Raw genomic sequence first — 25,062 nt, forward strand, 5'->3', positions numbered from 1 at the left:
TGTATACACGGTATCAGGAAAAAAAGATATGTATACAAACTAATTTAGAGATGAACAATATGTTTAAAAAACTTTTAAACCATATGGTAAATTCGATCGTTCTCTGCCAGAACTGGAAGAAAAAGGCTCGATTCAAGTCTATTCAGATCCATCCTGGAACCAAACAGGCCAAGAAGTGACTCACGTTTGGGAGTTGGGAGGTTTTAGGGGCTGAGCCTGGCCATCCTCAAACATCAGCGATATTGACCTTTAAATTCTGGCCATTCGATTAAACTTCGAAGTTCTGGAGTTTCTAAATCATAGGAAAACCCCAAGCTTCGCTCAGACTAGCTCGCGCGGTCCGCTGCTTTCTGAGCATTCCTTCAGTCCATCGAACGCCTATTTATCTGCCTCCCCTTCCCTCTTCTCCAATGGTTTAGGTCGAGTAGCCTCCGAGATGGCCGCAATAACCACCACCGGTAAATGCTTCAAGGCGCCGTGGGCTCGCCTACTATCTCTGCGCTCCCTCTCCCAACTTCCCAATGGCGGCGCAATCCATCTCGCCGCCGCGCGAAGGCCTTCGATCCGGCCCCTCCTTTCCCCCCCGAAATTCGAGCCCCAGCTCAACCGTTGCTTCTCGGCCAGTGCGGTGATGGGGGACCGGGTGGTCCAGGAGCTGCTGGCCGAGGTGGAGAGGGAGAAGCAGCAAGAGAGAGAGCGGAAGAGGAAGGCCGGAATAGAAGTCGACAAGGAGGAAGAAGAGGAGGACTACATGGGGGTGGGCCCGCTTATAGAGAAGCTGGAGAAGAAGAAGGTCAAGGATTTCGACAATATCGATCAGTTCTGGGAGCCCACCGACTCCGAGAGCGATGATGACGAGCGCTTCTCTCCTGACGAGGTGAAGAAGCGCGCGGATGAGTTCGAGAAGAAGTGCAAGCGACACGGGGAGCTGCTCAAGAACTTCGCGGAGGCTGGTGCGGGAACAATATCTCCATCATTTTCCCTTCCTTCTCTCAGTTTTGGATTTAAATGTTTTATGGACCGTGGAAAGAGTTGGACAGGAAATTGAAATTGGTGTCACTTGTATACAACCATCCGACCTTTTGAATGGCACAACTACTTAATTATTAATCCTTAGATTCAAGACATAGAGGGTACGCTGGTGTTTTTTGGGTATGGGGATTACGAGTCTGCTACTTGTTGTGAAGGGAAGATGAAAAGTTCCAATTTTTCATTTAAAATATCCCAGCTTTAGTTTTATCAAGTCCCTAACTTATTCTTTTGTTTGGTTGGGGAAGAAAACATAATTTTCGTTTTTCCTTTTTTCGAGAAGCTGAAAATTTAAGTAATCCAAGGATGAGTGTTAAAAGCACCACATTAGTTAATTAATAATATACTGCTTGTTAAGTGAGAGGAGTGAATCAAGCATGAGGATATTTGGTGCTGAGCCCATGTAGTTGGGACGAGGGTGGATGGTTACAGTTGTTTTTTCTGTTTTCTTTGTTGCAAGTCACTGAATCTTGTGACTCTAATGGTACAAATAATAAAAGTGAGATGCACTTCCTTTCAACATTTAACTGAGTGTGGAAATAAAATACAGCAATCAGGTTTTTGTACCATGGATTTTTGTTGACTATGTTTTCAGCACTGAATGCTTTTTGGGTTTTTGAGGTCTTAAGGTGTTGTCAAAGATAATGGAGAGATAGCCACATGTGATGTTGAGCCAAGAGAAAAGCACATGAATGATGCATAGTCCTACCAAATGTTTTCAATGCCTTCAAATCTGCATAATTTCTGGCTGTGTGCAAATATTTTCATGTCTTAGTTATTGATTCATAAAAGAACATTTTCATTCTGTATAGTTTTTTCCATTCAGTCTATAGATATACGTTAGTTCCATGTGCTCATGTCTTGCAGATTTCTCAGTTGCGCGCTAAATTGGATGGCTGTAAGCATCTTACCATAAGAGTGTTTAATATTCAAATATTGGATTTTGTCTGTGTTCATCAATGTGCTCATAATGTTGCAGCTTAGTTGCTTAAACTAACTGGTTGTCAACATTTTTTTTATGAGCATGGTCAAAAATATGTAGAAGATGCTTAAACACATTAATTTGAATTTAATGGTTCAAAAATATATGTAGAAGATGTCTAAGGTGAATCATTTGGTAGACAAGGTTTTTAGGACTTTATATTACTCCTTTCTCAATCTTTCTGGTTTGCATCATTGTGAAATGAGTTGCAGAACTTCCCACATCTTGATACTGATTTTAATGTCTCAGATAATTTGAGTTGCCTTCCCTGATTGTTTTCTTTCATTGGGCATAGCTAGTGTAATTTACATCTTCTGATAAAATCTGCTACATCTTCACTGACATTCGAATAGTGGTAACACATTTATGTATTTGTTTCTGAAACAGAAACTCTTGATGAAGCTCATAAATGGATGACAAGGATTGACAAATTTGAGGACCGATACTTGAAACTGCCATTGGAGTACAGGGTTATTGGTGATTTGATGAATCGCCTGAAGGAGACAACTGAAAAAAAGGACAGATTTATTCTTCTGCAGAAGCTAAATCGAGCTGTGAGGCTGATGGAGTGCAAGGAGGCCTATGACCCAAACAATCCTGCAAATTTTGGAGTCATCCAGCATCAGCAAGTTGGTTCTCCTGAGGATCTGGTGGATAATGCTGGATTTGAAAGGGAAAAGCAAATGATTCAAGGGGCCAGTCTTGAGGAAGATGACGAAGATTTCTCTGAAGTAAAAGAGATGGATGATGTACTATTGAAGAAACTAAATGCCATAGAGAAAAGGATTGAGGAGAAGCTAGCAGAACTAGATCATACATTTGGGAAGAAGGGCAGAGTTCTGGAAGAGGAAATCAGAGAGCTGGTAGAGGAGAGAAATTCTTTGACAGAAAAGAAAAGAAGACCTCTCTATCGGAAAGTAAGTGCTGGCATCATTACAAAACTTATCTCACAAGTTAAACAATTACTTATCTTCCGAGGAGTATGTTTTCTGTATATTTATATTATGGCCTTATTTTTTTACCTTGATTTTTAAATTTTTTTAAAGAAGCTTATAAATGATAACTGTAATCAATCCATGGACTATGGTTGCAGACAAGCTGTGCAAAAGTTATGTGCTATAATTGATCAATATTTTTTCCTATGTCTATTCTAGGAACTAGATTTGCATATTGCTTATGTTAGTATCTATATTCTTAGATGATCAACACAATTCTTGCTTCATGTGTATAACTTTAGGATGGAAGTGATTATAAATTTTCTCTATTTTTCAACAGCATACTCTCTTTCCCTGTCTTTGATGTGTGCACTCATTAACATAGCTTAGCCTCACACAGTTTTAACCATCTTGATGATTCAATTGTGCATACTTATGAGCAGTTGATTGGGATCCTACTTTGTAAGTGATTGTAAATTCTCTCTGAAGAAAAGGAGACTGTGAGCCTCCTACTATCTAATCTATTAGGAAGCAAAAGGTTGACAGAACTAGGAAAATTGCCTGGTACTACTTTGGGCGCAGTAAAACATCCAGTTGTTAGACCATACTATAATTTTCAGATGGAAGATCCCTGGCATATAAGAAGCGAGGAACCTACTGGTGGCACAGAACTTTCAGGCATTTGTTGGAACAATAACTTTATAAACTTGTTCTGGAGAGAAATTGATATATGCAAGCAGAGACACAGAAAACCTCTTGTTCGGTGTTGATTTTTTTTTTTCTATGAAACATTTTGGCGCTTATTTACCTATTCTGTCCGCTGAAAGTGTTGAGAGTTGGTTGCTTTCTTGCATCCCGATTAATCTTATAAATTAATGGAATTTAATTTTTTAAAGTGACCAGGCGACCAGGGTTCGGTGTGCTGGTACTGAACGTAGACTCGGTTTTTTTCTTTCTTTTTTTTTTTGGCGGGGGAGGGCTTAAGGTTTGGTACAACCCCATATAGGGCATTTTGACACTGTACTAGCATAGTACCAGTACCAGTACGGGAACCAATTGGAACCTTGGTGAGACTTTTGAAAAAAAGATAGGGTTGCATGAAGTTATTGATAGGTTGAGTCATGGCTTAACAAGGGTGCAGAATTTCTGCCTCATGTGCAACATTTACAGCTAGTAAAAATTTGAATCTTTTTTCACATAAATGGAGCAACCATTTCCATGATTTATTTTGAATTAAGTCACTTTTGTTTAGTATTGTTGTTTGGCCATATAATGCACTTTTATTTTCTTAATCACCTGTATTTTATTATCTTTTTATAGCTGTTTTTCTCTTTTTTCTGAAATAATCCTTCATCGGTTGTAGAAAATATGAGAATTCAAAGATATTTGAATCAAGAAGCTTTCTATCATGTCCATTTTAAAACATGAAATTCTATCAACCTGTTATAAATTGTGCAGAATCACAGTTTCTTCACTTTCATCCATTGTTAATGTTTGGTTGCTCGAAAGTGGTTGCACCCAAGTGATGTTTCCGTGCAACTGGGCCTTTAGGCTGTTTGGTTGCCTGAAGTGACTGCCAAATTGCAGTTTAGTTGGAAGGGAGGTTTCTCCCCTGTTCAATGTGCCATAACTGTAAATCCACTTCAGTGACTTTGGAGGTGGAAGATTTGAAGTTGCCCAAGGTGGCCCACTTCAACTTCCACCACTCTTGCCCATCCAAACAAGCCCTTTGTTAGTTTCTAGTACATGTATTCATATAGCATTATTAGCTGGAATTCATCTTACGCATGGACTTGCAGTTCATACTTATGGGTTATTTAGAACTTCTCACCTCAATATGATAATGTAGCACATCAAACTGCACTACTCAATTCTTGCAGTTATTTAGGACAATCAATAATTTCATTCACAGGATTTTAAATAAGGCTTTATTATAAAATAAAATATTTTTTAACATCAAGAAATCATCTTGATTCTTGGGTCAACTTTATATGGGCATCTGGATGCTCTCTGTCTGCTTGGCTGCATGCATCCTTGTGCATCAATATGGGTTTGGGTATATGTTCTCTACTTCTCTCTTGATATCTGTGAAGATTTAATCCATTGAAATGGGAAGTCTTTTCACGTCATTTCTCCCTAATTTTACATTAATTGTGTTTGGGCTGCCCTTATAATTTCCAGGCCTTCATTATGAATGCCTTCTGGAAAGGCCATATCTAGTATACATTTTTGTTGTATTAACCATTTTAAATGGATCTCTTTTGATTTATCCTTTTCTCATACCATTTCTGACCTTTTATAATTTTAAAACACTATCCCTTTCAGAATCAACTCATGTCCACCTTATATCTGGAGTCGTTCGTTGCCTTGTATTCTAATTCATATGCTGAGATGGATCTTTTTATGATCTCATAATCAGGGTATTCTGATTCATATGCATAACATTTGCAAGGTGAAGTTCCACTTTATTTGCTTTGCCGTAATCCTATTAAATACATATTTATCTATGTCCAGTTTTTCTTGTAGAATAAATTTGATTATCTCAAAGGTGGTGTAAATGGTCTGTTTAGGAAATATTTTATTCCTCAATTTGAAATACATACTTGACCCATCCCATTTTCTCTCTTAGGTTATTATACTTATAATTGGAGGGCTTGGTTGATAGAGGAACTACATATAGTTAAGAATACTTGATTCCATAAATTTCTCCTTAGGTTTCTCACAAATCTTTCTATTCATCCACACGTAGTTGTTGTACAAGATTACAAAGCAATGGAGTACCAACGATTCATGGCTTAAGCTACTGAACTTTGTAATATAATATCAGTTGCTACCATGAGAGTCTAAATATCAATAAGAAAATCGGAAATAGTATGATGAGACATAAGAAGTTGGGCAAATTGAAGATGTTAATGGAAGTCTTGGACTTACTGAAAGCTGGTCATTGTCTGAAGCATATCTTGAACAAAACCGAATTCTCTTATAGTTCTTTCTGGAATAAAACAAATGGTCGATCATACCTATGATCTAAATCTATGACTTCTTCTTAATAAACAACATTGTAGTGGTGACACAGACCTTGTTTGAAAGAACAGGAGCATTACATGAAGAAATCCATCCAAAGATCAAAAAGAGTACCACAGGATATATAATTGCTGATTATAATTTGAAATCTAATGAATATGGAGAAGATATTGTAAAGGTAATTTGCACAAATAAATGATTCTGGTGGTGTGTGCTAAAAAGCATTACAAGAAACTGGTTGCTCTAGACAATTGGAATTTGGGCACATGCATTTGAGGTTAAGCTTCCTTGTATTTTAATTTTGATTAGATATATATGACAAGAAAGGAGTTTTCTACTCTCATGCCAACTCTAGGCCTGCATCTTCACTGACTTCTTGGGACATGCAACCAAAATCTTTAATCGGTAAAAGACCGGTTGATTATATATGCAGTACCCATGAAGTGGGGGAACAAGTTGCTAACTAAAGCTGCTTGAATTATGTAAGAAGAGGCTGAAAATATTGATATAAAAAACTAAAAATCTTGACTATGTATTTTCTACATCAATGGAGGATTATTGCAAGCTGCCTCTTTATGATCTATCAAACGGGGCATTATGCACTGGTTTAGATTTAATCTTTTCAGTCTCAGTACTGGACTCTCTATCAGTAACTTGTATGGGCTGGATTGGTATGGTATCTCCTCTATCAACACATGGTATACTGTCGGAGTCGCGATAGTAGTTGTACCATGTGTTGGCACAAAGGCATGATGAGCCCCTGTCGTGCTTCCAATTGCCATGCCAAGAGTTCAAATTTCGAGCATTAATATTGTAGGTGTAGGCGTGTAGCCAATACATATGCATCATATTGTGCATTGTCTCAATAAAGGTATTGACAGATACACTTTGATGCAGCTGATATGCTCTTGGTACTGACTATTGTGGCCTCTAAACTTTTTTTGTTGCATTCATTTATGCTTTATTGTTTAGCTCTATGTTTTTGAAAAAATATGGTAATAACATTAATTTTAGTGCCTTAGTCTTCCAATATGATGTGTGCTAAACTTTTTGTGTTGCTGTTTATTGCAGTGTCACATAACTCAAAATTAAAAATGCATCAAAAACATGTGCTAAACTTAATACTTGGGACCCACTTAGATTGTTGGAATTCATTGAACTAATGAATGATGCTGAAGATTGCCAAGATTCAATCATTCAATATGAAAATCTACTACTTGTACTGATTTGACTAGTGAACAAAGATAGAATACATATATAATATTATTGAACAAGAATGATCATGTTTAATCTTACCATGATGCAATTTGGGCTTGGGAAAAATTTGAAAAACATAGTGGGAAGAGGCATTTACCAAGCTAGAAACTTGCTATATCTCAAAAATTGCTAGGTTGGAGCTCCAATTGTTCGAAATCTGGTTGTAGGCACCTCCACTACTATTCATTGTTATCACCACCTTGAAATTGTGGAGAACAAACAAAACTGCATCTTAATAGCATATTCCAAGCAGTACCAGGCAGTACTTCTCAGTTTCTATTTTAAGGTGTCTATTCCAGCTAATTTCAGCCATTTTTGGAGTATGCCAACCCCCACCTTACTAGCCGATTCAGGAGTTGACAAGAACTTAATGCGCAGTTGGGACTCAGGTTCAACATTTTTGGCCAAACTGCAGTGACTTTTGATTACTAGTCCTTTCTGATGGTATCCCTCAGACTAAAATTCACTTTTGAAAAGCTTTTGCTCAAGAACTCAAGATAGGCAACCTCAGATAGTTTGATAAATTGGCCACATACTGGGGGCATCAACAGAAATTTTGATATCATGACCTTGCTTGCCACTTGTGCTAAAATTTTGTATGCTTAGCTGTTCATAAGAATCAGTGGAACTAGGACTTGGGTACTGCAAAGAAACGATAGGGCAGCCATAGAGCGGATTTGAGGCTGTTTTGTAGGAAGTTCTTTTTAGCTTCTTGATCTGGGTTGACCAGCTTATCCTTCTGCAGAAAAGGGCAAAATATAATCAGGGGAAAGATCCTTCTGAGAGCATTTACTTATCTGTCTGGGTATTCCTCTAGTATTGCCCTTTTCATGTTTGCTTCTTTGTCAACCTAGCTGCATCAGATACCTTCCATATCCCTTTCCCCAAGCCTGGACCCCCTCAATCCTCATCAGCAGCACTCCAATTTTATCCTCCATTTATCCCCCAAAATTGTAATCATTCCCATGCCTAATTATATCTTTTCAGTAATATAAACTCTTTCTAATGGTAAAAACTAAAATCTATGGGTGATGTATTAGCATTGTGCTTGCGAAGACCAATGACTATGGTTATTTCCTCCCCAAGTAAATCAAAATCTGTGTCATGTGACTGTTCTTACATTCATAATGAGCACCTATGGACATACCAAGGAGGTGTTTATTATGTCATGTTATTTCTTTATGATGATTTATGCATCTTATTCTTAATTTTCTCAAAAAATATGTGTATCTCTTTTTATGTTGATGCATCTTATTATTAGTAATACAAAATGGCAAAACATTACATGTTTATTTTCTTATACATGTACCATTTGTAGCAATTTTACAAACAGTTTCCTGAAAAGATTCATTTGTATGCTAAGTTCGTGGTTCAACTTTGATTTTTTCTTGCTCGCCATTCTGCAAGTTGTACCTCATCTTTTGATATACAAGTTAATTTTTTTGTCAATCAATACAGGGCTTTGATGTGAAGGTAATCGATGTAAATCGGACATGCAAAGTTACAAAGGTGATAAATTTTTACTTCACTTGACTCTTTTGACTAGAGGTGATTCATTTTTTTTGTTAAGTGATATGTTTCTAATTTATTTCTATTTCAGGGAGGGCAAGTGGTGAAGTACACTGCATTGCTTGCTACTGGAAACTACCATGGAGTTGTGGGTTTTGCTAAAGCTAAAGCTCCAACAGCTAAGATTGCTATCCAAAGGGTAAGAGTTTGAAACTTTTCCAGATTTATGTAATTATAAATTTTATATGTTAATAGAACTGAGTTTGTTGCTTGTTCAATGTGCTGGCTTGTTTCTTTGAAATAAGGTGCCGGGTGCTCTTTTGATGGTATATGTAACTAAACCTGAAATTGGAATACTTCAATATCAACAGTTCGTCATCTAATGAAGAGTGAAGATGAAAGTATATACATTTAAATAGATTTACCAACAAGAGAAATTAATAGGCGAAAAGGAACAACTGGTTATCATTTACCAGAACAAGGTGATTTGGGATTTTTGATGTCCTTGCTGAGGTTTTGTGATGGATTTTGGAGAGGAAGTACTTTAGTTCCTGTCAGCATTTTAGAAAGAACGAACAAACCAGAGTTAACGCCTGTATTTTGGTTGCCGTCAGCAACCTAATCAAAACTAGAAATTCTGTTGGATCCTGAACAAAAAGCTGAATAAACTGTATAACCCAAAAGATAAATTACCGAAGCTCTAGTTAATAATGCTAAGATTGTTGTTATTCAGTACATCTCTTGATTGTTGTTGCTTGTTAAAAGATGTTTTGTGTTGTGTCCTACAATCAACAAGGAAGTAATTTAGAGTGTTTCTCTTCTGCAGTCTTCTCCATCTAACCTATTGATATACATGAAATATAACTAGTGGCTACATGAGAGTTTTGGTGCACACTTTCATATATAGTCAATGTGCATTTAGCATTTCTTTTAGGCAAGGACAATAAAGAGATCAAATTATTTTGTCTTGGTAAGTTTTGTGATCTGTGAGTATGTTAGTATATTTACCAGGCTCAGATGTGCAATTGAGTAAGGAATTTTGTAAAATTATTAAAATAAAAATACTGCACTGATGTAAAAAAATTTTCGCATCCACTAAGCGAATCAGTTTGAGAGTATGGACGTGAATGATAACTGGTATTGCTGATTTTGAAAATTGGATGGATTTGATTCAATAGTGTCTACATTAAATGTCAAATAGAGATCTATTGGAACAAAAAGTGTAAGCATGGTTTTAAATATTGCCTGGAAGGGGATGGCACAAGCAATACCATACTATTCTGGCCAAAAATCGGCACCAGGACATTCCTTTGGTTGCCAGAACATGTTAAGTCTAGGCATCCGGGTTGGGTTGGGTCGATACTAGCTGGAACTAATTGGTATCGAACATGGTTCGGCCTGTACAAGGGATGGATTGTGCATGTTGGATGATGGATGCTGGCACCATTGGAGACCATGTTCGGTTTGATCAGTAACATGGTTGTCCTGATTGAAGGGCATTTTTTTTTTTAAAAAAAAATTGTGATGGGAGGACAAGGGGGGCTGGCGGGGCATCCCAGGATGCCTTTAGGCATCTTGTGAGAGGGCAAGCCTCTCCTTTGCCCAAGCCATGAGAAAGAGAGGGAAAGAGAAAAAATAGAGAAAGACAGAGAATGAGAGAAAGAGGGAAGTGAGAGGAGAATTGTGGAGGGTCTTGGCAGGGGTAGGACATCAGCGACATGGAGGAAAAGGCTTTCGGATTTGGTGAGGCTTTTCTTGCCCCCTCCATTTTTTCTTTTTGGGACCAAAAAAAGGCAACAACTGAAACAATTAAGGAATCTTGTGCTATTTTTTTTTCCCAATTTGCTTAAATTCCTAATGTGTTGTAGGGTGGATGGTACCCTAAAACATGGTGATTTTTTGCTGTATATTTTATTTTCTAGAAATTATCAGTATTTTCATTCTTGTATCTATAGTTCATGCATGCTCCAGTTTTTTAAGCCTCAGATTAGACTATCTAGAAAAACAAACCCATCAAAAACACAATTTAAATCCCCAAAATACCAAACAAAGTCACCCTAATACCCTTAAAGAATAAAAAATCTGAAAAAAATCTGGAAAAGACAAAGAATATAACATTATTTTGGGTGTTGCTGTACTGGATCGAGACGAAGCCCATACCATGTATTAGTATAGGATGGACTGGTACCATACTGTCCTGGCCAAAAAGTGGTATCAGCCATGTACTGGTATATAAAACCCTGGGTGTAAGGATATCAAAGTTTAGGGAGTTAGTGTACCCTATTCCTTAAAGAGGATGCTATATGGATGGATTATTTTTGTCCTAGTTATTTGGCTTGGGTAGGTGCCCACTTTTGTATTTTTCTTTTGGGGACTCTGATTTGTTTTTCGCCCCTCCAAAAAGGAGTTACTAATTCTTGCCCATGAATAGCAAAAAGGAAAATGAGACAGGATAGGTTAGTAAATTTCTAGAACAACCTCATTCATTTGCACATATTTGTGCAGGAAAGTAAACAAATATTAGGATAAAATAAAACAAAACAAGTGTCATTTATCAAGAAGGTGTATGTACAAGAAATTCATCCAAAAGCGCATGTTTCAAGAATTTATTCACTGAATATAAAGACTCAAACTCAAATAAGTTTTTGGATTTTTGGACAGGTATGTTGGAATTATTTTACGCAAATCATGAATCTCTGCATAAGAGGCATTACAATAAACAGTTTAAATGCATTATTTTGGAGATCAAGTGCAGATGAAAAAAGTAATGTATCATACTTGGAATTACATGGACCAAAGTGTAAGAAGAACTTTCATTGGTTAACTTCTTCTACTCAATTGGTTGCTTCCCATTGGGATGAAAAAAGAAAAGAACTAATGGGTGATATCCATAGTCAAGCTAAAGAAGAGAAAGGAAGTAAGAGTCTCTCTTTTATGTTGGATTGGACTCAAATGAACTTTTTGCGGCGGTGAATTTGGAAAAATGCCCTTTTGTCTTGGATTTGGGGGAAAAAGAAAAGAAAGGGGATTATAGGTCTTTACCCTGAAACCTGCCTATCAGTGGATAGATAGTCATTCAGTGGTTCCAGCTCCATCAGGTCCTAGGGAGTGGCGGTCATGATAAATTGACTGGGCTGTCCATAGTAGATCAACCATCAGAAGCCAACTCCTTTCCTGTTCATTTTGGCAGGAGAAGGAGAGTGGATCGGGTTGGGTTGATGCATTGGTTTGCATTTTGGTTCAATCAGGATTGATCTTGTTCAAGGATGGAAATTTGTTGGCCATTTCATATGATGTATAGATTTATTGTAGTTGGGATCTGCACAAAGGTGGACTTGAATGTTATGTTGTAGAGTAGCATGATCTTGCTACAACTTTCAATACTCGATGTGCATAAAAGTAAGAGGATTATGCATTGACCTTGTTGACTATACTGCAAATTCTGACTAACGAATTTGAAGCATTACCACCAACACTGTCTAAAGATTGATCTGCATGTATCTAACATCTATACCAATGTTAAGACTTAAAGAGTGTAATACATTTGGGTTTAGCTAGTCTATTACAATGTTTTGTGTTCTTTCACCTCGGACCTATGGACCTATGGACTTTTACTGTGCCTACATGCCAAGTGAGACAAGTGAATCAATAAACTTTAGCAGTAGTGATTGAATTGGTAAAATTCATGAGTGCAATGATCTATAACATATTCAAGGGTACACAGCCTATAAGATACACCCCTACAAGATGTATGTGGTAGTTACCATGAGCATTAATGCTAGCCATGTATTGTCTCATATGAAGAATGAAAGGTATGTGAAAGCATCAGATAGGAATTTGGGTTATTTGTGGTGCATTGATTGGTCATATAAGTGGGATAGTCTGAGGCAATACTTACTGTTACATGACTCGGGTATTCATGAGCACTAAGTTTGAGGCAATTAAGTGTAGCACTTAATACCATGACATAAAATGCTTTGGTGGACTGCCCTTTTATGATATGATTTTTGCTGCAACATTAGATGATGTTGTTTCCTTTTGTGTGAAAGGCTGGCTTTGTATGGAAGTTTGGCTATGCTTCGGTATGTACTTTTGCCATTTGTTCTGGTATGGGTGCAATGAGAAACTTAATTTCTGCCTTTCCTTTGATCCTCAGGCATACGAAAAATGCTTCCAGAATCTTCATTATGTGGAGCGATATGAAGGGCATACTATTGCTCATGCAATCCATATGAAATATGAGAAAACCAAGGTGCGCACATCCTGCTTTTTTCTTGTGTAATTTCTTTTCTGTCATTTCAGGTCTGAGGTGTTTTAAATTTGTCCCATTTGTGTTGAAACTTCTGTTAGGTATACCTCTGGCCAGGTCCAATGAGAAGTGGGATGTCAGCAGCCAGCAGAACTGTTGAAACTGTCTTGCGTTTAGCTGGGTTCAGCAATGTCAAATCAAAGGTGCACTGCTGCTAATGGAAAACTTGTGCTCCTGTTTCTATTCCATCTCAGATGATTTTGATGTTGGCTTTCTTTCAGATCATTGGCTCAAGGAATCCGCTTAATGTTATGAAGGCTCTTTTCAAAGCACTGAATGCCGTAAGTTGAACATTTCCCTAAGTTTTCCTATCTTATGATTGGTTGTCATGTCCAAAATTTCATGTTGCTCGATCTCATCTTTGCCATGCAGATTGAAACCCCGAAAGATGTCCAGGAGAAGTTTGGACGAACTGTTGTTGAAACATACTTGTTATGAAGCAATCGCATCTGAGCACTCCATTTCAATGTCAAAAGTTCTTTTATTTGCAATTTTTTTTTTCAGTTCTTCAAGCTATGTCCCTCCATAAGCTGAGCCAAACCCTCTTGATGTTTTTAAGGTCTTTAGCCATTTTTGCAACCATCCTCTCTATCCAGTCATGTACTGAATAAACACAAGCAACCTGTGGGTCCACATCATGTTTATGAGGATAAGATTGGACTAGATCATGCTTATCTAGGCATGACAGACTTTTAGATTAGCCAAGTTGAGATCTCACATGGGTAAATCTACAAGGATACCATTAGATTCAACCATGCATCTGAATCTTGTCCAACCAGTATGTTGTTAACATGCATGCCCAGTTCTCTTCTTTAGGCTTTTATTTTTTTATTTTTTAATTAATACTTTACCATGGGATGTGTGTTATTCTTCCGGTTTGGAGAATAAGAGATAGAATGTTTTTAAGACAGTAAAATTATATCATAATGCTAACAAAACAGACGTCTAAAATAGGAGAGTGATTTCTAGATCACACCATTTTTCTGCATGACTGGAGCTCGATTTGCATTTTAGGATTGTTCATTGAGTTTATCATCTTGAGAAGTGTTGCTTCCTATGATATATCCATTTACGGTGTGGGAGTCATGTGATCTTAACACTAGAAATGGGATTTATCATTACTTGCTATTTCAAGGATTTGATAAGCATATTTAGGTATATGAACTTAGAACTTAGAACTTAAAGAAGCAATTTAATTTTCTTTGAAAATTTTTGGTTTGGACATTTACCGAGAGCTGCATAGATCAGGTTGTAAAAAAAAAAAAAAAAAACACTTTCCTTTGCACGGATCCACCATTAGTTCGTCCACCGGGTGCTTTGAAAATTATACGGTTGGATGAGTGCGAATCCAATAATGGGTTCACACGAAGGAAGTAGCAAGGCCCCATGCTAATATAGATGGATGGGTGGATGATAGATTGTGAATGAGAGGGGCCGAATCTAAATGAGTAAGAGGATGATGACAAATCAATCTCCATTATTTCATCGAAGTCATACGTGTTGTTGTGTATGTGGTTATTGATCGATGTTGCCATTCGCTATTTTATTTTTCATTTTGCACCATCATCATCATCTACTGTCTGAATTTGAGATCCAAATACTTCCAATTATCACTTTTTCTCTCCTTGAGAGAGGGATCAGTATAGAGATCGGACTATGAACAGGAGGAGATTGATGTGGCTAATTATGATGACGATGACTCACCGATGCTAAAATAATAACACAGATAACGGAGAAAGATCAGCATTTCAACACTTAAAATTATTTTTCATTCCTTTGAGTTAATTCCAAATCTATTTATTTATTTTTTTTAAAAAAAAAGCATCGTCGTTCCCACTGGTCATGATACTAACCAATTTGAGTAGTATGCCATATGACTTAACTACAACTTATCCTCCTTTCCAATTACTTGCCTTGGTTTCTCTCAAATAGATGATAGATTATCTACATTAGATTGGATGTCACTGCTCTGAAAAATTGAATTGAAACTATCAGCTTGAAAATATAAATACCTCTTCTACGTGGGAAGACTCATCCTTGTTAATTTGGTCTCAATCGCTATTCCTCACTTTTATATTTCTCTCTTTAAATTTCCATCCTGAATCATCAAAAGAATTGATTGGACTGGAAAAGCTTTCCTTTGGAAAAGAGTGGACAAGATTAACGGCCTCTCTTGCAAAGTTTGTTGGAAGAGAGTTTGTTTGACCAACGAAGATGTCCTCAATGTCAAAGATCTTAAAGATCTTAATTCTGTCATTATAAGGACCCGATTTTTATCCCAGCACGAACGTAAAAGTAGGGCAAAAAAAAAAAAAAAAAAAAAAAAAGAAAGGGAATACGTGAGAGGAGAGGAAGAGGAATCCGACCGGGATTCTTCTCTCTCGATTTCCATCAAACACTAGGATTATACCCTCTAAAAATCGGACTAAAACACCACTAATTATGCCTATAAATAGTGATCCCTCTCCCTCAGATTTCCACCATTAAATTTCATGAGAAATCACCGTTGATTTTGGATTTTTCCGTCGAGTTTTCTTCGCTGGATTTCATCGGAGAGATCGCCGGATCTCCCTCCGTGGGTGTCGTCGAACCCAGGTAACGTTCTCTCCCTTCTCCTCCTTTTAGAGCCTCGCCGTTGTTGGATTAAGCCCGATAAGTCGCCGGATTTCTTGGACAACTGAGATTTCTCTGTTTTTTTCTTTTTTTTCCCTCCACCACACCGATCGTTGTCGTCGGATGTGGCCATGGTCGGACAGCTACAGGCTAGAGCCACCATCACCGCCGGTCATGGTCGCCGCCGTGGGTGTGGCCGTCCTAAGCCATCGTCCCCCTCCCCTCTCCTCCTATCCTCCCTTTATTTTCTCTATTCACACTTTCTCTACCAATTTCTCTCCCAACTTTTTTTTTTCTAAAATTTTTTCTTTTCAGACTTCTTCTCTATCTTCATGGATTTATTCTCTCTAAAAAATCTATAGACTAGCGAAGGATTCAAATACTTGAACATATTCAGATCTTAATTGACGTCAGAAAGAAACTTAGATTTATAATATTAAGATCATTTATTATAATTTTCTATTATCTTTAATTATTTATAATTTTTATATTTGATCCTAATCATATAAAAGTGCGATTGTTTGCACAAGAAGATATCAAGCGAAATATATTATTTTTGAGTTTGTAGATTGTGAAGTTCATTGATTATTATGTTGAGTCAATCATAAATAGAAGTACGGATTATTGAACACAAACATCGATATATTTATATTTATTTTTATATTGTATGATTTGATTTTTCATAATTGATATTTGTTTTATATTTGTTGATATAATTATCAATATATTTTGTACCATATATTTGTATCAAATAACGATGATTTTTTGGACAGTTTGGAATGTGATACCGACTATTGAGAATTGTAAAAAAGAACATAATATGATGCAGTATTTTTCTGACATAAATTGAGACTTAATAAATTGATGATTAAGAAAAGATATTTGGACTAACTACATTAAACAGAGAAAAGCTCCGCTACGAATAGGAATGTGACACTTGAGATGGTCATTGCAGGCTGGAGCGTGGCTAATATGGTTTGCCATCACAGACCGAATCATCGATATACTGATATGGCCACCATGGACTAGAGCACGGCTAGTATGGTTTGCCACTGCGGATGGAAGCATAGCTAGTATGATTTGTCATTGCTCGCAGATATTATGGTTTGCCAGTCACGAGCAAGATTGTGACCGTGATTAATCCATGATCCTAAAGATAACTATTGATTAATTCGGATCATGTTTATGAGATGTGAACGATAAGACACGAAACTATAATTAAGTAAAAAGTAGTTTTACTTGGTTATATATGTACAGTATATGACTTTTAGAAAAGATAGATATTTGATGGTATATGATGTATATTTTTATATATATCGATATTGAGTTATACTAAATATTTAACATGAGATTTTATAGCTTATATTTTCTTTTAATACTATTCACATGCTATTTTCGAGTTATTATTATGTTGGTATGAATGTGTGGAGATTCTTGCTAAGCTGTAAAGCTCACAATCTCTCCATTTCTTTTTTTCTTCTCAGAGTTGTAGGACACTCACGATTAGCTATGGTTTGGATTCATGAATAAATGAATGGATAGCTAGAATATCACTAATACTTGATCGGATGATTGAAAAAATTGAATGTGTAATTTTGTAAATTTTGCTAATTGTTAGTAAAATAAATCATTATTACTTATAGATATTGAAGTGTTGTAAGTAATTTTATAGGCCTTGCATATTCTTTAGGGATTGCCTCAAGGAATATGCGGTCTTCACGTATCCGACCCAAATATTGGGTTCAGAGCATGAAAGTCTTTCTTGCTAAATCGGGCTAGAGGATGCTCAACAATGAAAATAGTCCTCGGAACCATCTACTTGTTTATACTAAGTAGTTTAAACTTTGCACTTAATATAGGTGCTCTAGCATGTAGAACGATATTATAAGTTGGAGCTCTCCTTTTGGAGCAAACTTAAATTTATGATGGAAAATATTTTGAATGTGTTGTTTTGAAAGGATCCATGCATCCTTAATGTTCCCCTTCGCAACAATTTTCCTAATCTCTATCAAGCGTGCTGTTTGAAATCCAGAACAATGACAAAATTTTATAATTCTAGAACTAACTCTTGGAATTTTAGGATTGTCCCTCTCTATCTTTGGATGCTTAATTTAAGTTAATCTAATTGTGTGCGACTCTTGCAGAATTTCAGCTTGGATCAAACTACGATGGTATTTGTTTTATTTTTTTTGTTATTAACGATGGTATTTGTTCGCAACTTAATTCTTTAGGTGATTTCTCTGCTTCACTCTAGTGTTTTCTCAATTCCTGGGGCATCAAGTGGGACCTGACATCCTTTCTTTGGGAAATCAAGGCTCTCTCTAAGGTAAAATATTACCTGTGGTTGTGCATCCTCAATAAATTAAATACCAGAGATAACTTGCATCAGAAAACTGCAAGGTATTTGGGTGGATGCATTTTATGTGGTGATCTCGTAGAGACAACCGATCATCTCTTAATCTCCTATTCTTATGCCGGTAATCTTTGGAATCTACTTTGTTCTCTTCTTTGGGTGCCTTCTCTAGATGGTGATACTTTACTATCTATGTATAAATTGGAGATGCAACAACTTCGCCAAGAATCTGCAATTGGCCATTCTTATGTTTGTTGTCGCTCATGTATGGTGCTGTTGGAAAGAAAGGAACTCAGTGTTCCCCAACAGATGCTCTCCTCCACATGCCATGGCCTCTAAAATTGTGCACCCTCTATTTTTTTTGGTAGAAGTGCACCCTCTATTTGGTTGGTCAATGCTTTATGAAGAAAAAGTTTTGCCAGCTTTGGGACTTTGGGAAGTATTACAGTGGTGCTGTTTGGTATGTTCTCAAGGTATACCTCAGACTGCTGAGCTATCGTTGTGGCTGTCGATCTAAGTACAGAGTTGAAATATGCGGAACCGAACTATCTACATTTTATTTGCTGCATGGCCTATTCAGCATGTGAGCTGCCTTCATTATTTTGATCAATGAGTCTCTTGATATGTGCAGCAGCTATCCACCCTAAGTGGATAGACTTAGAAGTAACCACCTCTCTTAATTTCATGAGAGTGATTAAAGGCTAAAATATCTCACCCGCAATGGTTTGTTTAACGGCCCTGCAATCTTGGGATTATATGATTTCACAGCTGTTTGACCAACTGTTCAATGACATTCTATATAAATAACTAAAGCGTCGAGGATCAAAGTAAGCAATCCCTCTCACAGAATCTGTTGTTGCTCCTTTGTTCTTTAATTTCTGATTTGAGCGTCGGAGGATCCTCGCTAGAGCGAAAATCTCCAGCTCGGATTTATTTTGCAGGTCGCTTCAGCATCCCTGCATAAGGCTTAGTCACCCGCCTTCCGATTTCCACAAGAATGAGCAGTAATAGATAGAGGAAGGATCAATCTTCATTATGCTACCAAAGCAAGTGTCATCCTGATTCTCCAACGCCATCGCCTCCCGTCAGACGGAGAGCCAGGAGTAGCAACTGGCGATGGAGACTCTGCCAACTCAATCGGCACTGGTCACGATGGACCAGCCCAACCTGCTCTTCCAGTAGGTCCAGAATTTGATGGTCACTGTTCAAGTGGTTCAGACTGTTCTTGTGGCTCCTGCAACGGCACCACAGTCTGCTCAGACTGCCCTTGCACCTCCTTCGACGATATAGCCAGTGGTTTTCTCAGCGATCCCACCAGCACCTCCCATGGTGGTGCCCCCATCAAATTCGGTTCTGTACTTGGCTCCTCGACCACCATCACAATCGGAGCCGCATGTGCTTCCTCAGAGTTTGGAGAAGAGGCAAACCCACCAGAGATATCCCAGAGCCCAGCAACTGATCAGGCGACGATCTTATAGCTTGCGATCAGGGCATGATTCAACCCCTGATTGCCATTCTCCTTAGCATTTAGAGGCCTGCACCATCTGTAGTCTTGCTATAAAGAGGTGGTTTTAGACAATCGATCGGTGGATTGATGCCGCCCTCAATAATACTTCCTCACTGTAGCCCTATGATGGGTTCAATAGTGAGTCGCCCTTTGTTTCGAAGATAGTGCAGGAGCCACTCGCTCGATACTTCAAGGTGCCGCAATTTGATACCTACGACAGGACTGCCAATCTTGTCGACCACCTAGATATATTCAAGACGGCAATGCTCCTTCAAGGAGCTACAGATGCCATCCTCTGTTGAGCATTCTCTACTACCCTTAAAGGGCCAGCTTGATCATGGTATTCGAGCCTGAAGCCAGTTTCCATCCACTCTTTTAAAGAGCTGTGTTAGTCTTTCGTCGGTCATTTTGTCAGGAGTCGATGACAGTAGAAGTGATCTGACTATTTCTACACCATCAAATAGAAGGAGGGGGAGTCAATCTGCGCCTTTGTCAACCATTTCAATGCGGCAACTTTGGAGGTTCATGATCTGGACCAGTCAGTTGCGATGGCTGCTATGATGAGCGATCTACTGAAAAATGACTTGAAAAAAATCATTGACCAAGACTTACCCTCGAGATTTTTTCGACATGCTTGTCCGTGCAGAGAAGTATGCTTGCACGGAGGAGGTTTTTGTAGAGGAGATCCTTGCCAGTTCTATTGCGACAGGGCGGAATAAGGAGCACTCTCCAAGGGAGATGAGAAAAACCACCAGCGCTCCTAGTCTCCATCTCGGAGGTGGAAAAATGAAGGTCGGAATCGTCGATCTCGGAGTCCTCAGCGAAGGGACCGACAACCCTCACTTTCAAGGTATTATACTAACTATATATCTTTGATTGTTTACAGAAGAGAGGTATTGATGAAGATACGAGCCGAGCTACCTCAGCCTCCAAAGTTGCAGACAAGGCCAGAGCGCCACCACAATTCGAGTAAATACTGCTTCTACCATTGTAACCATAGTCATGACACTGAAGATCGCATTCCACTCTGGGACGAGATCGAGAGACTTATTAGGCAGGAGAGGTTGAATCACTTTGTCTGGAGGGGAGCACCTCAACGTCGACCTCCGAGGGATCAGCAGCTATCTTCTTTGCCTTATCAGCCATTTTCTCTGCCTCAGCTGCAGTCAGTATCGATGCAGTAGGAGAGGTAGGAAGTAGGGAGATCGGTGGTAGCAAAAGACCGACCCATACGGGGAGAAATCCATATGATAACTGGGGTTATTTGGCTTAGCGGAGCTTTTGAAAGCGAAGAGGCCAAGGCTCGAGGATAGGCACGAGGATGCCATTATCTTCATCGAGCAGGATGCGGAGGGTGTGCTAGCCCCACACAATAATGCGGTGGTTGTAACCATGAATATCACTGATTATAATGTACACCGTGTATTCATTGATAATGGAAGCTCGGTTGATGTTTTGTATTACTCTGTCTTCTCCCAAATGGGATTCACTCTGAGCCAGCTAAGTAGGTTCGATACCCCGATTCAGAGTTTCTCCGGAGGTTTAGTGATTTTGGAGGGAATGATTAAGCTGCCTGTTACCGTGGGCACCCCATCGCAGTGAATGACGATCCAAGTCAACTTCTTGGTGGTTAAACTTTTTTCGACCTACAATACAATCTTTGGCTGTCCAAGCTTCTAAACTTTAAAGACCGTAGTGTCGAGCTATCACTTAATAGTAAAGTTTCCAACTAAGAATGGAGTAGGATAGATCTGAGGCAGTCAGACTATGGCTCGTCAGTGTTTTGCTGCCAAGCTTCAAGCAAAAGGTCAGTCATCCCAAGCAGAGGCCCAACATGAACTTTCGATAGGGCTGGACACCTGAGATGATCTATCCGAGGAGTGCACCCGACTATCTGATGACCTCCTCGAGGTCCCGTTGAGGAAGGAGAACCCCAACCAAATGGTGAAGATCGGCTCACACTTGAATGAGGTAACCAAGGCTCGACTAACCACTTTTTTATAAAAAAATACAAACCTCTTTGCCTGGTCAGCTACAGACATGCCTGGCATAGACCCAGAGATGATGTTCTATCACCTGAAGGTGGATCAAACTTGTCATCTGATGAAGTAGAAGAAGCGAAGCTTCACCCTGGAGCACTGGAAGGTTGTATATGAGGAAGTAGACAAGCTACTTAAGGATGACTTCATCAGAAAAGTGATGTACCCAGATTGGTTGGCGAATGTAGTCCTTGTCAGGAAGGCAAATGGGAAGTGGCGTATGTGTATTGACTTCATCGACCTGAACAAAGTCTGTCCCAAGGATAGTTATCCATTGCCTCGGATCGACCAGCTAGTGGATGCTGCTTCTGGATATGAGCTCTTCAGTTTCATAGATGTCTTTACCAATTTTAATTAGATCCGGATAGTGCTTGAAGATGAGGAGAAAACAGCCTTTATCACTGATCGTGGGCTTTTCTGTTATAAGGTGATGCTCTTTGGCCTAAAGAATGCAGGGGCTATTTATCAGTGGTTAGTGAACAAAATCTTTAAAGACCAACTTAGCCATAATATAGAGGCATACGTAGATGATATGCTGGTTAAGAGTCGAGCCGCTCTAGATCATGTTGCTGATCTCTAGGAGACCTTCTACATCCTTCATCGATTTTGGATGAAGCTGAACCCAGTAAAGTATGCTTTCAGAGTTACCATCGATAAATTTTTCGGGTTTATGATATTGTGAAGAGGCATCGAGGCAAACTCTGAGAAGATTAAGGTAATTCTTCAGATGACGACATCGAGAACTGTTGGAGAGGTACAGCATCTCATCGATAAGGTTGCTTCGCTCCACCATTTTATTTTTAGGTTGGTCGAGAGGTATCTTCCTTTCTTCCAAATCTTCAAACAGCTAAAAGACTTTCAATGGACTATCGAGTGTCAGAAAACGTTTGAGGAGTTGAAGCAATATCTTAGCTCTCAACCACTGCTCGTGAAACTTCAGTCGGGTGAAGAGCTATTGCTGTATCTCATCATCTCTCCAGTGGCGATTAGCATAGTCCTTGTTCGAGAAGAAGGATTGATTTAGAAGCCCATATATTATACTAGTAAAGTCCTTCATGATGCAGAGACCAGATACCGCAAGCTGGAGAAGTTGATCTTTGCACTGGTCATCACAGTAAGAAAACTTCGACTTTATTTTCAAGCTCACACCATTGTGCTGCTTACTGATTAGCCAATCAAGGCTATTCTCCACCATCCAGATACCTAGGGATGGATTGCAAAGTGGGCTCTGAAGCTTTCGGAGTTAGATGTGCAATACCGTTTGAGGCCTTTCATTATAGCTCAGATGCCGACAGATTTCATCCTGGAGTGCACCATCCTAAATGGACAAAGCTCAAAAGCTGAAGAAGATCCAAAAAGTGGAGAGAGTTCAAAAGCTAGAGAAAGCTCGAGGAGTGAGGAAGTGGATACAGAATCTAACCCTAAGGAGCTATGGACACTGCATGTCGATAGCTCATCAAATGCATCTGGAGTAGGGGTTGAGCTTATCTTAACCGATCTTGAAGGAGATATAGCGGGATATGCTCTACACTCTGATTTTTCAGCTACCAACAATGAGGTAGAATATGAAGCTCTGATTGTTGGTCTCAAAGTTACAAGAGAAGCAGGGGCTCAACACTTGAAGGTCTCCAGCGACTCCCAACTAGTTGTTGGGCACATCAAGGGCACATATGAGGTCCGAAAAGAGAATATGAAGAAATACCTTCAGAAAGTAAAGGATTTGACCTCAATTTTTTTTGAGTTTTGATATTCAGCAGATCCCCAGAGTAGAAAATACCAAGACAGATGCACTATCGAAGCTTGCGGCTTTACTACTCACCGACCTAAAAAAGGAGACCTATTTCGAGGTGTTAAAGACCTTGAGCCTCGAAGAGCCCCTTGTTGTCCAGTAAGTTGATGAAAAATTCTGTTGGATCGATCCTCTGCTCAAATATTTGAGGTCGGACGAGCTACCGTCTGATCGCAGGGAAGCCTGAAAGATAAGGAAGCAGTCTACTCATTATGTTCTATATGATGACAAGCTGTACTAGTGGTTGTTCTTCCTACCTCTTTTAAAGTATTTACGCCCATCCGAAGTTGATTATGTGCTATGGGAGGTCCACAAGAGAATCTATGGAAGCCACTTGGGTGGTAAATTTCTCTCTTACAAAATTTTTCGACAGGGCTACTACTGGCCCAGTATGCAGCAAGATGCAGGCAGCTTCGTCAAGAAGTACGATCGGTGCCAAAGAATTTTCAATATTGAACATCAACCGATAATACTTCTGACTCCCATCAGCACCCCGTGGTCATTTGCTCAGTGGCGGATGGACATCCTTGGTCTTTCCTTCTCGCATTAGGTCAGCATAAATTTTTTTTGGTGGCCATCAACTATTTTACAAAATGGGTCAAAATCGAGCCTCTGGCCTACATAATAGAGGCAAGAGTAAAATATTTTATTTAAAAATTTATTATCTGCCACTATGATCTTTTCAGAGTACTGATCACAAACAACGATAGATAATTTAATGGTGCTCAACTTTGCGAATTCTACAGAGAATATGGAATAGAGCACTGCTTCACCTCGATTGGCCACTCACAAGCAAATGGAGAGATGGAGGTGACCAACAGAACTCTCTTGCATGACTTGAAGGCTAGATTAAATCGGATTGGAGGGTCATGGGTAGAGGAGCTTCATCATGTGCTGTGGGCTTATCGGACCACTCAGAAGATTCCAACTGGCGAGACTCCTTTCAATCTAATATTTGAGACTGAAGCCATCATATATGTAGAATTTGGACTCCCATCTCTCAGAGTGGAGGAGTATAATGAAGACACTAACTTAGTGTGGCTCTGGACTAATCTCAATCTGATCGAAGAAAGCAGGGAACATGCTCCTGTAAGAATGACTATCTATCGTCAGAGGGTGGCCAGATACTACAATGCCTGGGTCAAGATCAAGGAGTTTCGAGTTGGCGATCTGGTATTGCAGCGAGCTGAAGTTTCACAGCCCATTGAGCAGGAGAAACTATTATTCAACTAGGAAGGTCCTTATTAAGTAGACAAGATAGTACATCTCGAAACCTATCGGCTGAAGCAATTCGATGGGACTCCACTTTCTAGGCCATGTAATTCGGCCAACCTGCATATGTATCATCAGTGATGTTGTAATATCTTGCTCTTATTATATATATGAATTTTCAAGTTTATCAATTTATATTTAATGGCACGAAAAGCTCAAATTTCTGTCTTGCGAGTTCTACAAAAGTTCCTTCAATCGAAATTATTTTTATAGAAGTTTTTCTGGTTGGAGATGAGATTCCAAAGATTTCTTTTATCGAAATTGTGTTTAATGAATGATGGCTAACCTAAAAGGACCTTCGGAGGGCTAACCAAAAGGATCCTCAGTTTGCAACAATCAGCCTTGGATCGATCTATCACATCAACAAGCAGAACAAAAATGCTACTCATGTCAATGACCAAGGCAAAAATGCCACTTGCGTCAACAAGCTCGCATCAATGAGCA

At 38.8% G+C, this 25,062-nt stretch overlaps 1 protein-coding gene and 1 long non-coding RNA gene across 2 annotated transcripts; both read left to right on the plus strand.

Annotated features, from left to right (window-relative positions):
• The first annotated feature begins 291 nt into the window (after positions 1-291).
• LOC105042955 (uncharacterized) lies at positions 292-13,800 on the plus strand. The gene is made up of 8 exons (XM_010920332.4): positions 292-953; positions 2,399-2,928; positions 8,686-8,736; positions 8,828-8,935; positions 12,893-12,988; positions 13,087-13,188; positions 13,267-13,326; positions 13,418-13,800. The coding sequence occupies exons 1-8, from the start codon at positions 437-439 to the stop codon at positions 13,481-13,483; spliced, it is 1,530 nt and encodes a 509-aa protein (XP_010918634.2). The 5' UTR covers positions 292-436; the 3' UTR covers positions 13,484-13,800.
• Positions 13,801-15,193: 1,393 nt separating this feature from the next.
• On the plus strand, positions 15,194-16,829 carry LOC140857460 (uncharacterized). Its single transcript, XR_012140933.1, has 2 exons — positions 15,194-15,640; positions 16,614-16,829. It is a non-coding gene; the product is annotated as an uncharacterized lncRNA (long non-coding RNA).
• The last annotated feature ends 8,233 nt before the right edge of the window (positions 16,830-25,062 follow it).

Source organism: Elaeis guineensis, chromosome 4 (genome assembly GCF_000442705.2).
Source record: "Elaeis guineensis isolate ETL-2024a chromosome 4, EG11, whole genome shotgun sequence".
NCBI classification, from domain to species: Eukaryota; Viridiplantae; Streptophyta; class Magnoliopsida; order Arecales; family Arecaceae; genus Elaeis; species Elaeis guineensis.